This window comes from Oncorhynchus clarkii, chromosome 20 (genome assembly GCF_045791955.1).
Source record: "Oncorhynchus clarkii lewisi isolate Uvic-CL-2024 chromosome 20, UVic_Ocla_1.0, whole genome shotgun sequence".
Taxonomy (NCBI): Eukaryota; Metazoa; Chordata; class Actinopteri; order Salmoniformes; family Salmonidae; genus Oncorhynchus; species Oncorhynchus clarkii.
This window is the reverse complement of record NC_092166.1, coordinates 4,157,404-4,178,451: the sequence shown is the minus strand read 5'-3', so window position 1 is coordinate 4,178,451 and position 21,048 is coordinate 4,157,404. Positions and strand designations below refer to the sequence as shown.

Genomic DNA, 21,048 nt, shown 5'->3' with positions numbered 1-21,048 from the left:
GGGAAATACATGAGTACATTAGGACTACGGATAATAGGACTACGGATAATGACATCACCTACATTATCACAGAGACTTCCTGGACTAATATAACATAACCAATATGCTACTGTTTCGACTCCTCAACACGATACCAAAAAAGAACAAATGTCAAATTAAACACCACTTGTTGCTCTAACCCCATAAAGAAACACGTCATGTACAGGTCATGTACAGGTCATGTACAGGTCAGCAGTTATGCCACATTTAGAAATGTTGGTGTTGTTTTTATTTATTTAAGTAAAGTACGGTACTCTGTTCTAGCCTGTGAACCACCTGGTTGTATGTGTCCTTAAACAACCTCTTCATCACAGGGTGTACACTATGTATAACAATTAAAGAATTGATACTGTAAACAGTTTATTATGGCCTCATTGAGATTTGATAGTGTACACTGGTAATAATGGCCTCATTTTGTTTCAGAGTTTTGTCGTCAGAAGCGTAAACAGCACCAAGTTCAAACAGGGGTGTGGCCAGTGTTTCTGTGCCTGCAGGATTTTGTTGCAGCCTGATTGTACAAATCAACTGATTGGCTAGAACCAAAGCCTGCACCCACACACTAGCCCTGGCAAATATTCCCCCAACCCTGTACAAGCAATATATCATTATATTTTTATGAGCACAAGTTTAATTTGAACTTTTTATTTAACTAGGCAAGTTAATTAACAACAAATTATTATTTACAATGACAGCCTAGAGGGTAGCTAGGGACAGTTGTCCCAGTTCAAGCCCTCTACAGCCTAGAGGGTAGCTAGGGACAGTTCAAGCCCTCTACAGCCTAGAGGGTAGCTAGGGACAGTTCAAGCCCTCTACAGCCTAGAGGGTAGCTAGGGACAGTTCAAGCCCTCTACAGCCTAGAGGGTAGCTAGGGACAGTTCAAGCCCTCTACAGCCTAGAAGGGACAGTTCAAGCCCTCTACAGCCTCCTAGTTCAGGGTAGCTAGGGACAGTTCAAGCCCTCTACAGCCTAGACTCTAGGCTGTAGAGGGCTTGAACTGTCCCTAGCTACCCTCTAGGATGTAGAGGGCTTGAACTGTCCCTAGCTACCCTCTAGGCTGTAGAGGGCTTGAACTGTCCCTAGCTACCCTCTAGGCTGTAGAGGGCTTGAACTGTCCCTAGCTACCCTCTAGGCTGTAGAGGGCTTGAACTGGGCCAACTTTCCCTAGCTACCCTCTAGGCCCTAGAGGGTAGCTAGGGAAAGTTGGCCCAGTTCAAGCCCTCTACAGCCTAGAGGGTAGCTAGGGACAGTTCAAGCCCTCTACAGCCTAGAGGGTAGGTAGCTAGGGACAGTTGGCCCAGTTCAAGCCCTCTACAGCTGGAGAGGTTTCTTCCTTTACACCATGTTATCACCACAACAACCCAGAACACTTACCTTACTATTTAAAGTTATCTTGTCTGTGTCACGCCCTGATCTGTTTCACCTGTCCTTGTGCTTGTCTCGAACCCTCCTCCAGGTGTCGCCCATTATCCCCCGGGTACTTCTCCCCATTCTCCCCCGGGTACTTCTCCCCCGGGTACTTCTCCCCATTCTCCCCCGGGTACTTCTCCCCATTCTCCCCTGGGTACTTGTTCTCTGTCTGTTGCCAGTTCATCTTGTTTGATCAAGTCAACCAGCGTTTTGTATCAACTCCTGCTTTTCCCCAGTCTCTATTTTTCTCTCCTGGTTTTGACCTTTGCCTGTCCTGACCCTGACTGATCTGACCCTGCCTGACCTGACCCTGCCTGACCTCACCCTGACCCTGCCTGACCTCACCCTGACCCTGCCTGACCTCACCCTGAGCCTGCCTGACCTCACCCTGAGCCTACCTGACCTGACCCTGCCTGACCTCACCCTGAGCCTGCCTGACCTCACCCTGAGCCTGCCTGCAGTCCTGTACCTTGGCCCCTACTCTTGATTATCGGCCCCTGCCTGCCTTGACCTGTCGTTTCCCCCTCCCCCTTGTTGCTGTAATACACATTGTTACTTCAACACAGTCTGCATTTGGGTCTTACCTGAAACGTGATAGTCTGATTGTGAGAGTTATTGACTGGGCCTCATAAAATGAGTGCTGATCTAGGATCAGGTCCCCCCTGTCCATGTAATATTTTTCTTATTCATGAAGATCTTGAAATATATATCATTTATATCATATTTTTATAAAATGTATTATTTTTGCTGGAAAGTTCAACACTTCTGATGTTTTGAATATAAATGGTCATTCAGCCTTTTCGACCAAAACAGTCATTATTGATAAATTCATATCTTTTTTTGCGTATTGTTTTAAACTGAAACATGTATTAGTTTGTGTCTAATTTGAATAAACTGTGTTTGATATGTATCAAAGTCCGGTAAGACTGTGGTCATTCTATTGCTCATGAGCTTTGTTACCATTTTGTCACAGTGTATTAGACTTACGGGTCTGTACTCAGTAGGGGACTCTCCACATGTTCCTGGTTTCAATACAACTGAAATAACGGTTACATGGAACTAGGAAGTAATCAGGAGGACTCTCCACATGTTCCTGGTTTCAATACAACTGAAATAACGGTTACATGGAACTAGGAAGTAATCAGCAGAGGACTCTCCACATGTTCCTGGTTTCAATACAACTGAAATAACGGTTACATGGAACTAGGAAGTAATCAGCAGAGGACTCTCCACATGTTCCTGGTTTCAATACAACTGAAATAACGGTTACATGGAACTAGGAAGTAATCAGCAGAGGACTCTCCACATGTTCCTGGTTTCAATACAACTGAAATAACGGTTACATGGAACTAGGAAGTAATCAGCAGAGGACTCTCCACATGTTCCTGGTTTCAATACAACTGAAATAACGGTTACATGGAACTAGGAAGTAATCAGCAGAGGACTCTCCACATGTTCCTGGTTTCAATACAACTGAAATAACGGTTACATGGAACTAGGAAGTAATCAGCAGAGGACTCTCCACATGTTCCTGGTTTCAATACAACTGAAATAACGGTTACATGGAACTAGGAAGTAATCAGCAGAGGACTCTCCACATGTTCCTGGTTTCAATACAACTGAAATAACGGTTACATGGAACTAGGAAGTAATCAGCAGAGGACTCTCCACATGTTCCTGGTTTCAATACAACTGAAATAACGGTTACATGGAAATAGGAAGTAATCAGCAGAGGACTCTCCACATGTTCCTGGTTTCAATACAACTGAAATAACGGTTACATGGAACTAGGAAGTAATCAGCAGAGGACTCTCCACATGTTCCTGGTTTCAATACAACTGAAATAACGGTTACATGGAACTAGGAAGTAATCAGCAGAGGACTCTCCACATGTTCCTGGTTTCAATTCAACTGAAATAACGGTTACATGGAACTAGGAAGTAATCAGCAGAGGACTCTCCACATGTTCCTGGTTTCAATACAACTGAAATAACGGTTACATGGAACTAGGAAGTAATCAGCAGAGGACTCTCCACATGTTCCTGGTTTCAATACAACTGAAATAACGGTTACATGGAACTAGGAAGTAATCAGCAGAGGACTCTCCACATGTTCCTGGTTTCAATACAACTGAAATAACGGTTACATGGAACTAGGAAGTAATCAGCAGAGGACTCTCCACATGTTCCTGGTTTCAATACAACTGAAATAACGGTTACATGGAACTAGGAAGTAATCAGCAGAGGACTCTCCACATGTTCCTGGTTTCAATACAACTGAAATAACGGTTACATGGAACTAGGAAGTAATCAGCAGAGGACTCTCCACATGTTCCTGGTTTCAATACAACTGAAATAACGGTTACATGGAAATAGGAAGTAATCAGCAGAGGACTCTCCACATGTTCCTGGTTTCAATACAACTGAAATAACGGTTACATGGAACTAGGAAGTAATCAGCAGAGGACTCTCCACATGTTCCTGGTTTCAATACAACTGAAATAACGGTTACATGGAACTAGGAAGTAATCAGCAGAGGACTCTCCACATGTTCCTGGTTTCAATACAACTGAAATAACAGTTACATGGAACTAGGAAGTAATCAGCAGAGGACTCTCCACATGTTCCTGGTTTCAATACAACTGAAATAACGGTTACATGGAACTAGGAAGTAATCAGCAGAAGACTCTCCACATGTTCCTGGTTTCAATACAACTGAAATAACGGTTACATGGAACTAGGAAGTAATCAGCAGAGGACTCTCCACATGTTCCTGGTTTCAATACAACTGAAATAACGGTTACATGGAACTAGGAAGTAATCAGCAGAGGACTCTCCACATGTTCCTGGTTTCAATACAACTGAAATAACGGTTACATGGAACTAGGAAGTAATCAGCAGAGGACTCTCCACATGTTCCTGGTTTCAATACAACTGAAATAACAGTTACATGGAAGTAGTTAAAGGAGTGACGTGTTGTTGTCATTTGTGTAAATAGGGGCACTACTTTGACCCCAAAACTGTTAAATAGACTTCTACAGAAAAACCGCTCACTCCTGGTGCGTTCCTGTGTGTGAATGTTTTAAAAAACGGTCTAACATTTCTTCTTGGTTGATCTCTGGTTTTTAGTGATTATTTTCTGTCTGCTGATCATTGCTTCAGGGGTGTTGAGTCTGTAGGATCCATCAGCAGTCCTTAAATCAGACTTTATGCCAGACCATCACAGTTCGCTAGGTACTCTCCTACTGGAGAGTCTAAGAGGAAGAGGTGAAGCAAGAGGGGTAACTAGGCCCAAAATCTGTCTCCTCCAGCAGGCAGCGTTTTTTCATGGAGATCAACAAGTGTCAAATTTGGTCTTATTTGGCTTATTTGTTATGGCTTATTTGATGGAATATGAGTTTCGTAATGATTTGGTTGTTATGAGTGTACTGATAGAAGTAGGACACGTTACATCTTGGCAACTTTGAGTAGAAACAAAATAAAAATTCATATTGGAGTTGTCGGCATTGAAATTCGAGACTTTCTATGCATATTCACGAGGCTAGCATAGCGTCTATGTATATTCACGAGGCTAGTATATTGCCCATGCATATTAACGAGGCTAGCATATTGTCCATGCATATTCACGAGGCTAGTATATTGCCCATGCATATTCACGAGGCCAGCATAGCGTCTATGCATATTCACGAGGCCAGCATAGCGTCTATGCATATTCACGAGGCCAGCATAGCGTCTATGCATATTCACGAGGCTAGCATAGCGTCTATGCATATTCACGAGGCCAGCATAGCGTCTATGCATATTCACGAGGCCAGCATAGCGTCTATGCATATTCACGAGGCCAGCATAGCGTCTATGCATATTCACGAGGCCAGCATAGCATCTAACTCTCCATTGAATACATGCTGATGATGTCAACACCCCTCATCAAATAACGAGATATCCACCAATCCAAAGAGAGGAATAGACCCGAGCTTGACAGGGTGCCGTTCCACAGACAACTATTCCCATTGTTAGGGGCGGAGACATACGCATCTCGACATTATATCTGAGTGTGTGCCTCATGTGTACACTCCTCTCCCGATGGCCTCACGGGCACCGTCCCACTACTGACACCAACGTAGTGAATTCAGGGCATAGCCTCGTCCGGGACTTGAACCCTGGTCCAGCGACTATCAAGCCAAGACCTTAACCGTTACGTCAAGAGGTCCGAACCTCTTGATAAAAGTCGCTAGGTGTTGGGGTTAAGGTCGCTACAATGTTAATTCCATGTTACAAAACAAACATGTTGGCTACATGGTGATGTGTTGTATGAGGAGTGTACAGTATATTCTAAGAGACTACGACAGAAGACGAAACACTATCAAAACCCACATTGTTTTCAGTTTTATTTCTTCTTCGGTTTAAAACCATGGGAGGGTTGACTCAACAAAGGAAGGATTATAATATGATTTGTACTGAGAAAAATAACAATATAATAATAATATAAAGTCTACATTGGTATTGTCAAGGGTAGGAAAGGACAGGTAGGAAAGGACAGGTAGGAAAGGACAGGTAGGAAAGGACAGGTAGGAAGGAAAGGACAGGTAGGAAAGGGACAGGTGGGAAAGGGACAGGTGGGAAAGGGACAGGTAGGAAAGGGAGGAAGGGACAGGTAGGAAAGGACAGGTAGAAAAGGACAGGTGGGAAAGGGACAGGTAGGAAGGAAAGGACAGGTAGGAAAGGGAGGCAGGAAAGGACAGGTGGGAAAGGACAGGTGGGAAAGGGACAGGTGGGAAAGGGACAGGTGGGAAAGGGACAGGTGGGAAAGGGACAGGTAGGAAAGGACAGGTAGGAAAGGGAGGAAGGGACAGGTAGGAAAGGACAGGTAGAAAAGGACATCCCCAGATGGAATAGAAAGTAGAGAAATTACAAACAGAACAAATGAAGTAGTCTATGGCTGCGTCCCTGTGTAGTGCACTACTTTTGACTAGGGTCCATAGTGCTCTGGTCACGAGTAGCACACTATAAAAGGAAACGGGATGCCATGCAACAGGTAGTAAAGGTGGTCGGTATTTGACGATTGAAGAAGTAGTGCTCTCCTTTTTATCTTTAAAAATGATTAAAATAACATTTACAAAAGACACTTGACGTTCCATTGAACTACTACTAAACACAACAGACAGAGAACACTTGGTTTATTCCACTGCTTCAGGCCCACGGCGACTCTAGGAGTCAAATGATACCCTACTCCCTAGGGCACTACGTTTGATCAGAACCAGACAGCGCAAACAGATCTGGGACCAGGCTACTATATCCTGGCCTGGGATGGAGGACTGGAGGTTAGGACCAGGCTACTATATCCTGGCCTGGGGCTGAGGACTGGAGGTTAGGACCAGGCTACTATATACTGGCCTGGGATGGAGGACTGGAGGTTAGGACCAGGCTACTATATCCTGGCCTGGGGCTGAGGACTGGAGGTTAGGACCAGGCTACTATATCCTGGCCTGGGGCTGAGGACTGGAGGTTAGGACCAGGCTACTATATCCTGGCCTGGGGCTGAGGACTGGAGGTTAGGACCAGGCTACTATATCCTGGCCTGGGATGGAGGACTGGAGGTTAGGACCAGGCTACTATATCCTGGCCTGGGGCTGAGGACTGGAGGTTAGGACCAGGCTACTATATCCTGGCCTGGGGCTGAGGACTGGAGGTTAGGACCAGGCTACTATATCCTGGCCTGGGGCTGAGGACTGGAGGTTAGAACCAGGCTACTATATCCTGGGACTGAGGACTGGAGGTTAGGACCAGGCTACTATATCCTGGCCTGGGGCTGAGGACTGGAGGTTAGGACCAGGCTACTATATCCTGACCTGGGACTGAGGACTGGAGGTTAGGACCAGACTACTATATCCTGACCTGGGACTGAGGACTGGAGGTTAGGACCAGACTACTGTAGACCTGGGCTCAATTAGTAGCGTCTCTTATCAAAAGTAGTGCACTACATAGGGGATAGTGTGCCGTTTGGGATGCAAGGTAAACTGTCCTCCATGTTGATTGGTAGTGTACTTCTTCCTGTATGTCCTAAATAGCAGCCTATTCCATTTTTAGTGCGCTAACTTTTTACCAGGGTACCTAGGGCTTTGGTCTAAAGTAGTGCACTATATAGGGAATAGGGTGTCATTTAGGATATAACCATCATATCCCTCCACAATCCTGTCTGTTCATCCATCAAGGAAGATCCCTTCCCTCTCTGTGTGTGTGTGTGTGTGTGTGTGTGTGTGTGTGTGTGTGTGTGTGTGTGTGTGTGTGTGTACTAGCCATGTGTCAGACCTTGTAAAAAGGCAGCGGGGCCCAGACAGACAAAGACAGACAGACAGAGAGACCAGACAGACAGACAGAGAGACCAGACAGACATGGTCACTGCAGACAAACGGAGGTTCACAGCACTACTTCTGATATGTCTAAGTCAACAGAAATAAATCTTCATTAGTCAGTTCCATCCAGGCCTTTTGATTCCGGAGCAGAGGGATTGTCGTGGGATACGGCAGGCGTTGTGCGTCTCTCAGAACGCAACATCCCAAATGGCACCCTATTCCCCATGTAGTGCACTACCGTTTGACCAGAGCCCTACGGGACTCATCCGCACGAGGGCCCTGGTCAAGGGAATGGGGTGCCATTTCAGAGCCAACCCCAGTCTACAAGATAAACTTCCCCATGAAGAAGCCGATGAAGATGGCTGCTATGACGACGATGAGGGAGGGCAGGGACGCTGCGGCGGTGTGTTGCATCATGGAGGAGGAAGAGCCTGTCTGATTTGATGTCATGTGATCGGAATGCTGGGCAGCTCTTCTCATTCTAACACCGTCGTCCTGGAAACGCAAAAGAGAGGAGGGGGGGGGGGGGGGGGGGGGGAGCAAGGACACATCAAATACTACATTATAGAACTAGAGAACTATTTTATTTATCTTTTACAAACAAAATGTCGCAGCCAAACCTTGTGTCTGGTTCTCCTTTAAAAAAAGACCTCACCGTTAAATTGGGTCGGTACCGATAGTTCATCTATGACCCTCAACTTTAGTTGCTTGTTTACACACAGAGACCAAGGTCTTTTCTAACATTGAGGTTCCCGTAAAGAACAACTAGTTGTCTGTTATTCACCTACAACCCCTAACCTACAGTCTGTTGTTCACCTACAACCCCTAACCTACAGTCTGTTGTTCATCTACAGCCCCTAACCTACAGATACCTACAGTCTGTTGTTCCTCTACAACCCCTAACCTACAGTCTGTTGATCACCTACTACCCCTAACCTACAGATACCTACAGTCTGTTGTTCACCTACAACCCCTAACCTACAGATACCTACAGTCTGTTGTTCACCTACAACCCCTAACCTACAGTCTGTTGTTCACCTACAACCCCTAACCTACAGTCTGTTGTTCACCTACAACCCCTAACCTACAGTCTGTTGTTCACCTACAACCCCTAACCTACAGATACCTACAGTCTGTTGTTCACCTACAACCCCTAACCTACAGTCTGTTGTTCACCTACAACCCCTAACCTACAGATACCTACAGTCTGTTGTTCACCAACAACCCCTAACTTAGTCTGTTGTTCACCTACAACCCCTAACCTACAGATACCTACAGTCTGTTGTTCACCTACAACCCCTAACCTACAGATACCTACAGTCTGTTGTTCACCTAAAACCCCCTAACCTACAGATACCTACAGTCTGTTGTTCACCTACAACCCCTAACCTACAGATACCTACAGTCTGTTGTACACCTACAACCCCTAACCTACAGATACCTACAGACTGTTGTTCACCTACAACCCCTAACCTACAGATACCTACAGTCTGTTGTACACCTACAACCCCTAACCTACAGATACCTACAGTCTGTTGTACACCTACAACCCCTAACCTACAGTCTGTTGTTCACCTACAACCCCTAACCTACAGATACCTACAGTCTGTTGTTCACCTACAACCCCTAACCTACAGTCTGTTGTTCACCTACAACCCCTAACCTACAGTCTGTTGTTCACCTACAACCCCTAACCTACAGTCTGTTGTTCACCTACAACCCCTAACCTACAGTCTGTTGTTCACCTACAACCCCTAACCTACAGATACCTACAGTCTGTTGTTCACCTACAACCCCTAACCTACAGTCTGTTGTTCCTCTACAACCCCTAACCTACAGTCTGTTGTTCACCTACAACCCCTAACCTACAGTCTGTTGTTCACCTACAACCCCTAACCTACAGATACCTACAGACTGTTGTTCACCTACAACCCCTAACCTACAGATACCTACAGTCTGTTGTACACCTACAACCCCTAACCTACAGTCTGTTGTTCACCTACAACCCCTAACCTACAGATACCTACAGTCTGTTGTTCACCTACAACCCCTAACCTACAGTCTGTTGTTCCTCTACAACCCCTAACCTACAGTCTGTTGTTCACCTACAACGCCTAACCTACAGATACCTACAGTATGTTGTTCACCTAAAACCCCTAACCTACAGATACCTACAGTCTGTTGTTCACCAACAACCCCTAACCTACAGATACCTACAGACTGTTGTTCACCTACAACCCCTAACCTACAGATACCTACAGACTGTTGTTCACCTACAACCCCTAACCTACAGATACCTACAGACTGTTGTTCACCTACAACCCCTAACCTACAGATACCTACAGACTGTTGTTCACCTACAACCCCTAACCTACAGATACCTAGTCTGTTGTACACCTACAACCCCTAACCTACAGTCTGTTGTTCACCTACTACCCCTAACCTACAGATACCTACAGTCTGTTGTTCACCTACAACCCCTAACCTACAGTCTGTTGTTCACCTACAACCCCTAACCTACAGATACCTACAGTCTGTTGTTCACCAACAACCCCTAACCTACAGTCTGTTGTTCACCTACAACCCCTAACCTACAGATACCTACAGTCTGTTGTTCACCAACAACCCCTAACCTACAGTCCTACAGTTGTTGTACACCTACAACCCCTAACCTACAGATACCTACAGACTGTTGTTCACCTACAACCCCTAACCTACAGTCCTACAGTTTGTTCACCTACAACCCCTAACCTACAGTCCTACAGTTGTTCACCTACAACCCCTAACCTACAGATACCTACAGTCTGTTGTACACCTACAACCCCTAACCTACAGTCCTACAGTTTGTTCACCTACAACCCCTAACCTACAGATACCTACAGACTGTTGTTCACCTACAACCCCTAACCTACAGTCTGTTGTTCACCTACAACCCCTAACCTACAGTCTGTTGTTCACCTACAACCCCTAACCTACAGATACCTACAGTCTGTTGTTCACCTACAACCCCTAACCTACAGTCTGTTGTTCCTCTACAACCCCTAACCTACAGTCTGTTGTTCACCTACAACCCCTAACCTACAGATACCTACAGTCTGTTGTTCACCTACAACCCCTAACCTACAGTCTGTTGTTCACCTACAACCCCTAACCTACAGATACCTACAGTCTGTTGTTCACCTACAACCCCTAACCTACAGTCTGTTGTTCACCTACAACCCCTAACCTACAGTCTGTTGTTCACCTAAAACCCCCTAACCTACAGATACCTACAGTCTGTTGTTCACCTACAACCCCTAACCTACAGATACCTACAGTCTGTTGTTCATCTACAACCCCTAACCTACAGTCTGTTGTTCCTCTACAACCCCTAAACTACAGTCTGTTGTTCCTCTACAACCCCTAACCTACAGTCTGTTGTTCACCTACAACCCCTAACCTACAGATACCTACAGTCTGTTGTTCACCTACAACCCCTAACCTACAGTCTGTTGTTCACCTACAACCCCTAACCTACAGATACCTACAGTCTGTTGATCACCTACTACCCCTAACCTACAGATACCTACAGTCTGTTGTTCACCTACAACCCCTGACCTACAGTCTGTTGTTCACCTACAACCCCTAACCTACAGATACCTACAGTCTGTTGATCACCTACAACCCCTAACCTACAGTCTGTTGATCACCTACAACCCCTAACCTACAGATACCTACAGTCTGTTGTTCACCTACAACCCCTAACCTAGTCTGTTGTTCATCTACAACCCCTAACCTACAGTCTGTTGTTCCTCTACAACCCCTAACCTACAGTCTGTTGTTCACCTACAACGCCTAACCTACAGATACCTACAGTATGTTGTTCACCTAAAACCCCTAACCTACAGATACCTACAGTCTGTTGTTCACCTACAACCCCTAACCTAGTCTGTTGTTCACCTACAACCCCTAACCTACAGTCTAACCTTGAGTTGTCTGTTCTCCTCGGTCAGTTTGCCCATGTCAGCCTGCAGTCTCCTGCACTCCTCTGATAGTTTCTTCATCTCTGAGTCGTCCAGCGAGGCGCTGACCGTCTTCGCCACCACCTTCGCCACGGGAACGTCCACCGCCTTGGACGAGTTCTGCACGGGCGCCGCCTTGGACGAGTTCTGCACGGGCGCCGCAACGTCGGTGCTCCCTTCCATGTCATTCTGGAAGAGAACGGCGAGAGAAACCACTTAGGGTGCCGCATTATCATCTGGTCGGTGCCCATAGGGTCAAACTGACACCATACAGGGGACAGGGGTTCATTTGGGATTAGGACCAAGCTACTATATCCTGGCCTGGGACTGAGGACTGGAGGTTAGGACCAGGCTACTATATACTGGCCTGGGATGGAGGACTGGAGGTTAGGACCAGGCTACTATATCCTGGCCTGGGGCTGAGGACTGGAGGTTAGGACCAGGCTACTATATCCTGGCCTGGGGCTGAGGACTGGAGGTTAGGACCAGGCTACTATATACTGGCCTGGGACTGAGGACTGGAGGTTAGGACCAGGCTACTATATACTGGCCCGGGATTGAGGACTGGAGGTTAGGACCAGGCTACTATATCCTGGCCTGGGATGGAGGACTGGAGGTTAGGACCAGGCTACTATATCCTGGCCTGGGATGGAGGACTGGAGGTTAGGACCAGGCTACTATATCCTGGCCTGGGATGGAGGACTGGAGGTTAGGACCAGGCTACTATATCCTGGCCTGGGATGGAGGACTGGAGGTTAGGACCAGGCTACTATATCCTGGGACTGAGGACTGGAGGTTAGGACCAGGCTACTATATCCTGGGACTGAGGACTGGAGGTTAGGACCAGGCTACTATATCCTGGGACTGAGGACTGGAGGTTAGGACCAGGCTACTATATCCTGACCAGACTACTATATCCTGGGACTGAGGACTGGAGGTTAGAACCAGGCTACAGACTACTATATCCTGGGACTGAGGACTGGAGGTTAGGACCAGGCTACTATATCCTGGCCTGGGATGGAGGACTGGAGGTTAGGACCAGGCTACTATATCCTGGGACTGAGGACTGGAGGTTAGGACCAGGCTACTATATCCTGGGACTGAGGACTGGAGGTTAGAACCAGGCTACTATATCTTGGCCTGGGATTGAGGACTGGAGGTTAGGACCAGGCTACTATATCCTGGGACTGAGGACTGGAGGTTAGGACCAGACTACTATATCCTGGGACTGAGGACTGGAGGTTAGGACCAGGCTACTATATCCTGGCCTGGGACTGAGGACTGGAGGTTAGGTTAGGAGATTGTCCATACTAGACATGGGTTCAAATGGTATTTGTTTTCTGCTTAAACACTTTAGAGGATGTTTGATTGAGCTTGTCTGGCTGCAGTGGATTAGTGCTTTAGTCCCTGATCAGTCTAACACTCGAACACTGAGTACACCAGAAGGGGATGAGAGACACACTGGAACGCTGAGTACACAGGAAGGGGATGAGAGACACACTGGAACGCTGAGTACACAGGAAGGGGATGAGAGACACTCTGGAACGCTGAGTACACAGGAAGGGGATGAGAGACACACTCTAGAATGCTGAGTACAAAGGAACAGATGTAATTGAGCCCTTAGGTTTTTAAAGCTACTGCTGACAGTGCTGCTAAAATCTGTCTGTCTGCATCCTCACAAACCTGCGGCATCTTTCTGACTTTAACCTCAGAGCTGGGGGCTGTCCTGAACCTCTGTAGATCACTCCTGTTGCAAACACTGCCTGGCGGGGTGGGGGGTAGACCTAGACCCAGTCTGCTGCTGAAGGGGGTACGGAACTCCCCACCACCCCGGGTAGGGGTGGCCCGGGGAGGCGGACGAGACCCCCTCTCATAGCCTGGCTCTCCTGAGAACATGGAGTGTCTGCCCGACTGCACTCGGCTGGTTAACCCTGTTGTTCCTCTAGTGAAGGACCTATTCTCCTGACTGGTCTCCTTTTCTTCTGTCCCTGAGCTGATGACCTGGTAGAGGGAGGGAGGACTATGGGGTGAGGACAACATACCTGAAGAAGTGCGTTGACCTCTTACGAGCCACATCTTCAACGTGACCCTATGGGCCCTAGATAACAGTAGTGCCCTACACAGGGGTAAAGGTGGCTAACAGTAGTGCCCTACATGGGGGGAAATGTGGCTAACAGTAGTGCCCTACATAGGGGTAAAGGTGGCTAACAATAGTGCCCTACACAGGTGAAAAGGTGGCTAACAGTAGTGCCCTACACAGGGGTAAAGGTGGCTAACAGTAGTGCCCTACACAGGGGTAAAGGTGGCTAACAGTAGTGCCCTACACAGGGGTAGAGGTGGCTAACAGTAGTGCCCTACACAGGGGTAGAGGTGGCTAACAGTAGTGCCCTACACAGGGGAAAAGGTGGCTAACAGTAGTGCCCTACACAGGGGTAAAGGTGGCTAACAGTAGTGCCCTACACAGGGGTAAAGGTGGCTAACAGTAGCGCCCTACACAGGGGTAAAGGTGACTAACAGTAGTGCCCTACACAGGGGTAAAGGTGGCTAACAGTAGTGCCCTACACAGGGGTAAAGGTGGCTAACAGTAGTGCCCTACACAGGGGTAGAGGTGGCTAACAGTAGTGCCCTACACAGTCGTAAAGGTGGCTAACAGTAGCGCCCTACACAGGGGTAAAGATGGCTAACAGTAGTGCCCTATATAGGGGTAGAGGTGGCTAACAGTAGTGCCCTACACAGGGGTAGAGGTGGCTAACAGTAGTGCCCTACACAAGGGTAGAGGTGGCTAACAGTAGTGCCCTACACAGGGGTAGAGGTGGCTAACAGTAGTGCCCTATATAGGGGTAGAGGTGGCTAACAGTAGTGCCCTACACAGGGGTAAAGGTGGCTAACAGTAGTGCCCTACACAGGGGTAGAGGTGGCTAACAGTAGTGCCCTACACAGGGGTAAAGGTGGCTAACAGTAGCGCCCTACACAGGGGTAAAGATGGCTAACAGTAGTGCCCTACACAGGGGTAGAGGTGGCTAACAGTAGTGCCCTACACAGGGGTAAAGGTGGCTAACAGTAGCGCCCTACACAGGGGTAAAGATGGCTAACAGTAGTGCCCTATATAGGGGTAGAGGTGGCTAACAGTAGTGCCCTACACAGGGGTAGAGGTGGCTAACAGTAGTGCCCTACACAGGGGTAGAGGTGGCTAACAGTAGTGCCCTATATAGGGGTAAATGCTACCATTTGGAACACATGGATATGACAATCCTTTAACCTACTAAGCAGAAAGGAATGTGCCTCTGTAACAAACACAACGGAAGGAGATTCTCTAAAGGGAAAACTGATCAGACAGCACAGAGGACGTTAAATGTACACGCAGCAATGTGGGGCTCCCGAGTGGCGCAGCGGCATCTCAGCGCAGGGGGCGTCACTACAGTCCCTGGTTCGAATCCAGGCTGTAACACATCCGGCCGTGATTGGGAGTCCCATTGGACGGCGCACATTTGGCCCGCCGGCGTCGTCATTGTAAATAATAATTTGTTCTTAACCGACTTGCCAAATTAAAAGGTTTATATAAAAAAGGCTAGATAAAAAAAAATGAAATGTTGCCATTACTACTTCCTCCAGTACTTTTGTTACATATCCAGTACTATAGCTATACACACCCAGTTCTGACAGCAACATCTGCCTACCAAGGAATGCCACTCCTCGTGTGGAGGCTGTAGTTGGGTTTCCTTCCAAAGCCACGAGAGTTTATGCAAATATTCTAAAGTCAACACGGGGGGGAAAAAGTGCATATTTCTTTCAACCAGAGGAGTCTTTTCCATCAAAACGGACTATTTAGCAGATAAATGACTGTGTGTGATGCCGTAGTGCACATAACAGCACTTTTGCGCCTGAGGTTTCATGTACAGAATCAAATACAAAACAGTTTGTTTCAACTCTACAATGGGTTTTTCCTTTGTGTCATAAAAAAATAAACAACACCTGTTGTGGTTTAAATACTAGCCTGGTCTGGTTGTGGTGGATGATCTATTGACAACAGTCTGACGATAGAGGACAGCTTCTAAACTCAGCAACAACAGCAAAAAACAACCTCTCGCTGTCAACTGTGTTTATTTTCAGCAAACTTAACACGTGTAAATATTTGTATGAACATAACAAGATTCAACAACTGAGACAAAAAGTGAACAAGTTCTAATGTGACTAACAGACTAACTAACAGGGGGGGGGGGGGGGGGGGGGGGGGGGGGGTCAAAATCAAAAGTAACAGTCAGTATCTGGTGTGGCCACCAGCTGCATTAAGTACTGCAGTGCATCACCTCCAGCTTCCTGGATATTTAGTGGTAAAATGCATCAAGATCATCATCACAAGTTAAAGTTGATTATAACTACAACCTGGCCGCCTCCCCCTTTATGTGATATTTTAACATTAGCTACATATCTACCAGGACAGTTTGAACACTTTCAACAAACGGTCAACAAGCTCAGAAACACACGTGGTCGAGTCTGGTCTGGAAACGTAGGATAATCTCTCTGTTTCTCTCCCTCTGTCCAACAGCAGGACATTAGATTCTCTCCCTCTGTCCAACAGCAGGACATTAGATTCTCTCCCTCTGTCCAACAGCAGGACATTAGATTCTCTCCCTCTGTCCAACAGCAGGACATTAGATTCTCTCCCTCTGTCCAAAAGCAGGACATTAGATTCTCTCCCTCTGTCCAACAGCAGGACATTAGATTCTCTCCCTCTGTCCAACAGCAGGACATTAGATTCTCTCCCTCTGTCCAACAGCAGGACATTAGATTCTCTCCCTCTGTCCAACAGCAGGACATTAGATTCTCTCCCTCTGTCCAACAGCAGGACATTAGATTTTCTCCCTCTGTCCAACAGCAGGACATTAGATTCTCTCCCTCTGTCCAACAGCAGGACATTAGATTCTCTCCCTCTGTCCAACAGCAGGACATTAGATTCTCTCCCTCTGTCCAACAGCAGGACATTAGATTCAACAGCAGGACAGTCCAACAGCAGGACATTAGATTCTCTCCCTCTGTCCAACAGCAGGACATTAGATTCTCTCCCTCTGTCCAACAGCAGGACATTAGATTCTCTCCCTCTGTCCAACCAGCAGGACATTAGATTCTCTCCCTCTGTCCAACAGCAGGACATTAGATTCTCTCCCTCTGTCCAAAAGCAGGACATTAGATTCTCTCCCTCTGTCCAACAGCAGGACATTAGATTCTCTCCCTCTGTCCAACAGCAGGACATTAGATTCTCTCCCTCTGTCCAACAGCAGGACATTAGATTCTCTCCCTCTGTCCAACAGCAGGACATTAGATTCTCTCCCTCTGTCCAACAGCAGGACATTAGATTCTCTCCCTCTGTCCAACAGCAGGACATTAGATTCTCTCCCTCTGTCCAACAGCAGGACATTAGATTCTCTCCCTCTGTCCAACAGCAGGACATTAGATTCTCTCCCTCTGTCCAACAGCAGGACATTAGATTCTCTCCCTCTGTCCAACAGCAGGACATTAGATTCTCTCCCTCTGTCCAACAGCAGGACATTAGATTCAACAGCAGGACATTAGATTCTCTCCCTCTGTCCAACAGCAGGACATCTTAGATTCTCTCCCTCTGTCCAACAGCAGGACATTAACCAGCTCTCCCTCTGTCCAACAGCAGGACATTAGATTCTCTCCCTCTGTCCAACAGCAGGACATTAGATTCTCTCCCTCTGTCCAACAGCAGGACATTAGATTCTCTCCCTCTGTCCAACCAGCAGGACATTAGATTCTCTCCCTCTGTCCAACAGCAGGACATTAGTTCTCAACCAGCAGGACATTAGATTCTCTCCCTCTGTCCAACAGCAGGACATTAGATTCTCTCCCTCTGTCCAACCAGCAGGACATTAGATTCTCCCTCTGTCCTTAGATTCTCTCCCTCTGTCCAACAGCAGGACATTAGATTCTCTCCCTCTGTCCAACAGCAGGACATTAGATTCTCTCCCTCTGTCCAACAGCAGGACATTAGATTCTCTCCCTCTGTCCAACCAGCAGGACATTAGATTCTCTCCCTCTGTCCAACCAGCAGGACTCACCACTCTATCGTTTTCAGGAGGCAGGTCGAATACACATCTCAGCTTGGAATCCATGAGGTCATCGGGTTTCGCATCTTTCCACTGGAGGAGAGGAGAAATACATATGCATGTTATTCATCAGACTAAACTACTATTAGCTGCACTTACACACACACACACACACACACACACACACGGGCTGGGCGATATTATGATAGTATCGTCTGTCGACGATGATTTACGGCCGTCGTCGATGACGACACCGTGACATGACTGTTTAGCCTATTTGAACTTAAAAACGAGTCGGTCGAGCGCACGGCAGTGCAGCACACGAGTGTCATTCAGAGTCATTTTCATATTGCTATAGCTTACTTCAACAAATATGTTTATATAGCCTACAGAATGCAAGAGAGGAATGCAGAGAAATCCACCAAAGCAGCGCAAAATGTCCAGTCAGAAAATAGTCTACATTTGTCAGATGCAAGGGTCTCACAGCCTAAAAACTGTTTTAGGAAAAACTACCTCACCTGTTGCTGCCCTCTACTGAACTAGAGGGGAAACTACCTCACCTGTTGCTGCCCTCTACTGGACTAGAGGGGAAACCACCACACCTGTTGCTGCCCTCTACTGGACTAGAGGGGAAACTACCACACCTGTTGCTGCCCTCTACTGGACTATAGGAAAAACCACACACCTGTTGCTGCCCTCTACTGGACTATAGGGGAAACTACCCCAGCTGTTGCTGCCCTCTACTGGACTATAGGGGAAACAACCACACCTGTTGCTGCCCTCTACTGGACTATAAGGGAAACTACCACACCTGTTGCTGCCCTCTACGGGACTATAGGGGAAACTACCCCAGCTGTTGCTGCCCTCTACTGGACTAGAGGGGAAACTACCCCACCTGTTGCTGCCCTCTACTGGACTAGAGGGGAAACTACCACACCTGTTGCTGCCCTCTACTGGACTAGAGGGGAAACTACCACACCTGTTGCTGCCCTCTACTGGACTAGAGGGGAAACCACCACACCTGTTGCTGCCCTCTACTGGACTAGAGGGGAAACTACCCCAGCTGTTGCTGCCCTCTACTGGACTATAGGGGAAACTACCCCAGCTGTTGCTGCCCTCTACTGGACTAGAGGGGAAACTACCACACCTGTTGCTGCCCTCTACTGGACTAGAGGGGAAACTACCACACCTGTTGCTGCCCTCTACTGGACTAGAGGGGAAACTACCACACCTGTTGCTGCCCTCTACTGGACTAGAGGGGAAACCACCACACCTGTTGCTGCCCTCTACTGGACTAGAGGGGAAACTACCACACCTGTTGCTGCCCTCTACTGGACTAGAGGGGAAACTACCACCTGTTGATCTCATATGGTTTTGTTGGGGCTTGGTTGTTGCCAAAATGCAAATCTGGATAACTGTTTAATGCTATATTGATAGTAAATTTACAGATATGATAAGGGAACAACAGTTCAACCTTTTCCACTGGAGCTAATACAAACGTGCCCATATTCTTGAAGAATGTGAAGCTCACTGGTTTGAGACCACAAAAATCAATCACATCGACTAAATAGTACTGCTAATAACTATTAAAAATAAAGTGATCAGAAAAATAGTTGAGGTTAAATTATTTAAAGATCCAGGTTCATTATTTCTACACGTTCTACCTTCATTAGGCCCTAATCTATAGATTTCACATGACTGGGAATACAGATGTGCATCTGTTGGCCACATACATACAAATAAAGTAGGGGCATGGATCAGAGAACCAGTCAGTATCTTGTGTCAACAGCCTGATCAACTCTCTTTCACATAGAGTTGATCAGGCTGTTGATTGTGGCCTAAGGAATGTTGTTCTACTCCTCTTCATTGGCTGTGTGAAGTTGTTGGATATTGGGGGGGGGGGGGGGGGAATTGGAACAGGCTGTCATAGATGTCAATCCAGAGCATCCCAAACAGGCTCAATGGGTGACATGTCTGGTGAGTATGCAGGCCATGGAATAACTGGGACAGCTTCCATGAATTGTGTACAGATCCTTGCGACATGGGGCAGTGCATTATCATGCTGAAACATGAGGTGATGGCGGCGGATGAACGGCACGACAAAGAGCCTTAGGATCTCGTCATGGTATATCTGTACATTTAAAATTGCCATCGATAAAATGCAATCGTGTTCGTTGTCCGTAGCTTGTGCCTGCCCATACCATAACCCAACCGCCACCACGGGCCACTCTGTTCTAGAGCTCTCCCACCACAAAAAAAAATAATAATCTTGTTTGACCGAGTCTCGTCTGTTCTTTCAACCAATCGGACGGTCAAAATGTTAAAACATGCATTTCTCCATATATAGACACATCCTGTGTGTTAATAAATCAACTATGTGTCGACTACTGAGCTGGTCTGAAATCAACTCAACTCAACTCAACTCAACAAAAAAAGAAACGTCCCCTTTTCAGGACCCGGTCTTTAAAGATAATTAGTAGAAATCCAAATAACTTCACAGATCTTCATTGTAAAGGGTTTAAACACTGTTTCCCATGCTTGTTCAATGAACCAAAAACAATTAATGAACATGCACCTGTGGAACGGTCGTTAAGACACTAACAGCTTACAGACGGTAGGCAATTAAGGTCAAAGCTGTGAAAACTTAGGACACTAAAGAGGCCTTTCTACCGACTCTGAAAAACACAAAAAGAAAGATGCCCAGGGTCCCTGTTCATCTGCGTGAACGTGCCTTAGGCATGCTGCAAGGAGGCATGAGGACTGCAGATGTGGCCTTGGCAATAAATTATATACTGTGAGACGCCTAAGACAGCGCTACAGGGAGACCAGACGAACAGCTGATCGTCCTCGCAGTGGCAGACCACGTGTAACAACACCTGCACAGGATCGGTACATCCGAACATCACACCTGCGGGACAGGTACAGGATGGCAACAACAACTGGCCGAGTTACACCAGGAACGCACAATCCCTCCATCAGTGCTCAGACTGTCCGTAACAGGCTGAGAGAGGCTGGACTGAGGGCTTGTAGGCCTGTTGTAAGGCAGGTCCTCACCAGACATCACCGGCACCAATGAAGCTGATGTCGCTTTCAGTAGGCTTCACCAGTGGTCGGCAACCTTTTCCATTTGGAGTACCAAGTTATAGTACCATTTCTACTGATCTGTGTGCCGGTTATGATT

At 47.0% G+C, this 21,048-nt stretch overlaps 1 protein-coding gene across 2 annotated transcripts in view; it reads right to left on the bottom strand.

The window, feature by feature from the left end:
* Positions 1–5,816: 5,816 nt before the first annotated feature.
* LOC139375796 (vesicle-associated membrane protein-associated protein A-like) overlaps positions 5,817–21,048 on the bottom strand; it is a 38,785-nt gene continuing 23,553 nt past the window's right edge. The window contains exons 4-7 of one of the 2 annotated variants that reach the window (XM_071117663.1): positions 17,880–17,960; positions 11,764–11,988; positions 7,295–8,293; positions 5,817–7,023 (exon numbers count right to left, since the gene is read on the bottom strand). In XM_071117663.1, coding sequence (XP_070973764.1) covers positions 8,120–8,293; positions 11,764–11,988; positions 17,880–17,960 — 480 coding nt within the window. In that variant the 3' untranslated portion in view covers positions 5,817–7,023; positions 7,295–8,119. Of the gene's footprint in view, positions 7,168–7,255; positions 8,294–11,763; positions 11,989–17,879; positions 17,961–21,048 lie in introns of both variants that reach the window. The other variant, XM_071117664.1, reaches the window with a different exon arrangement.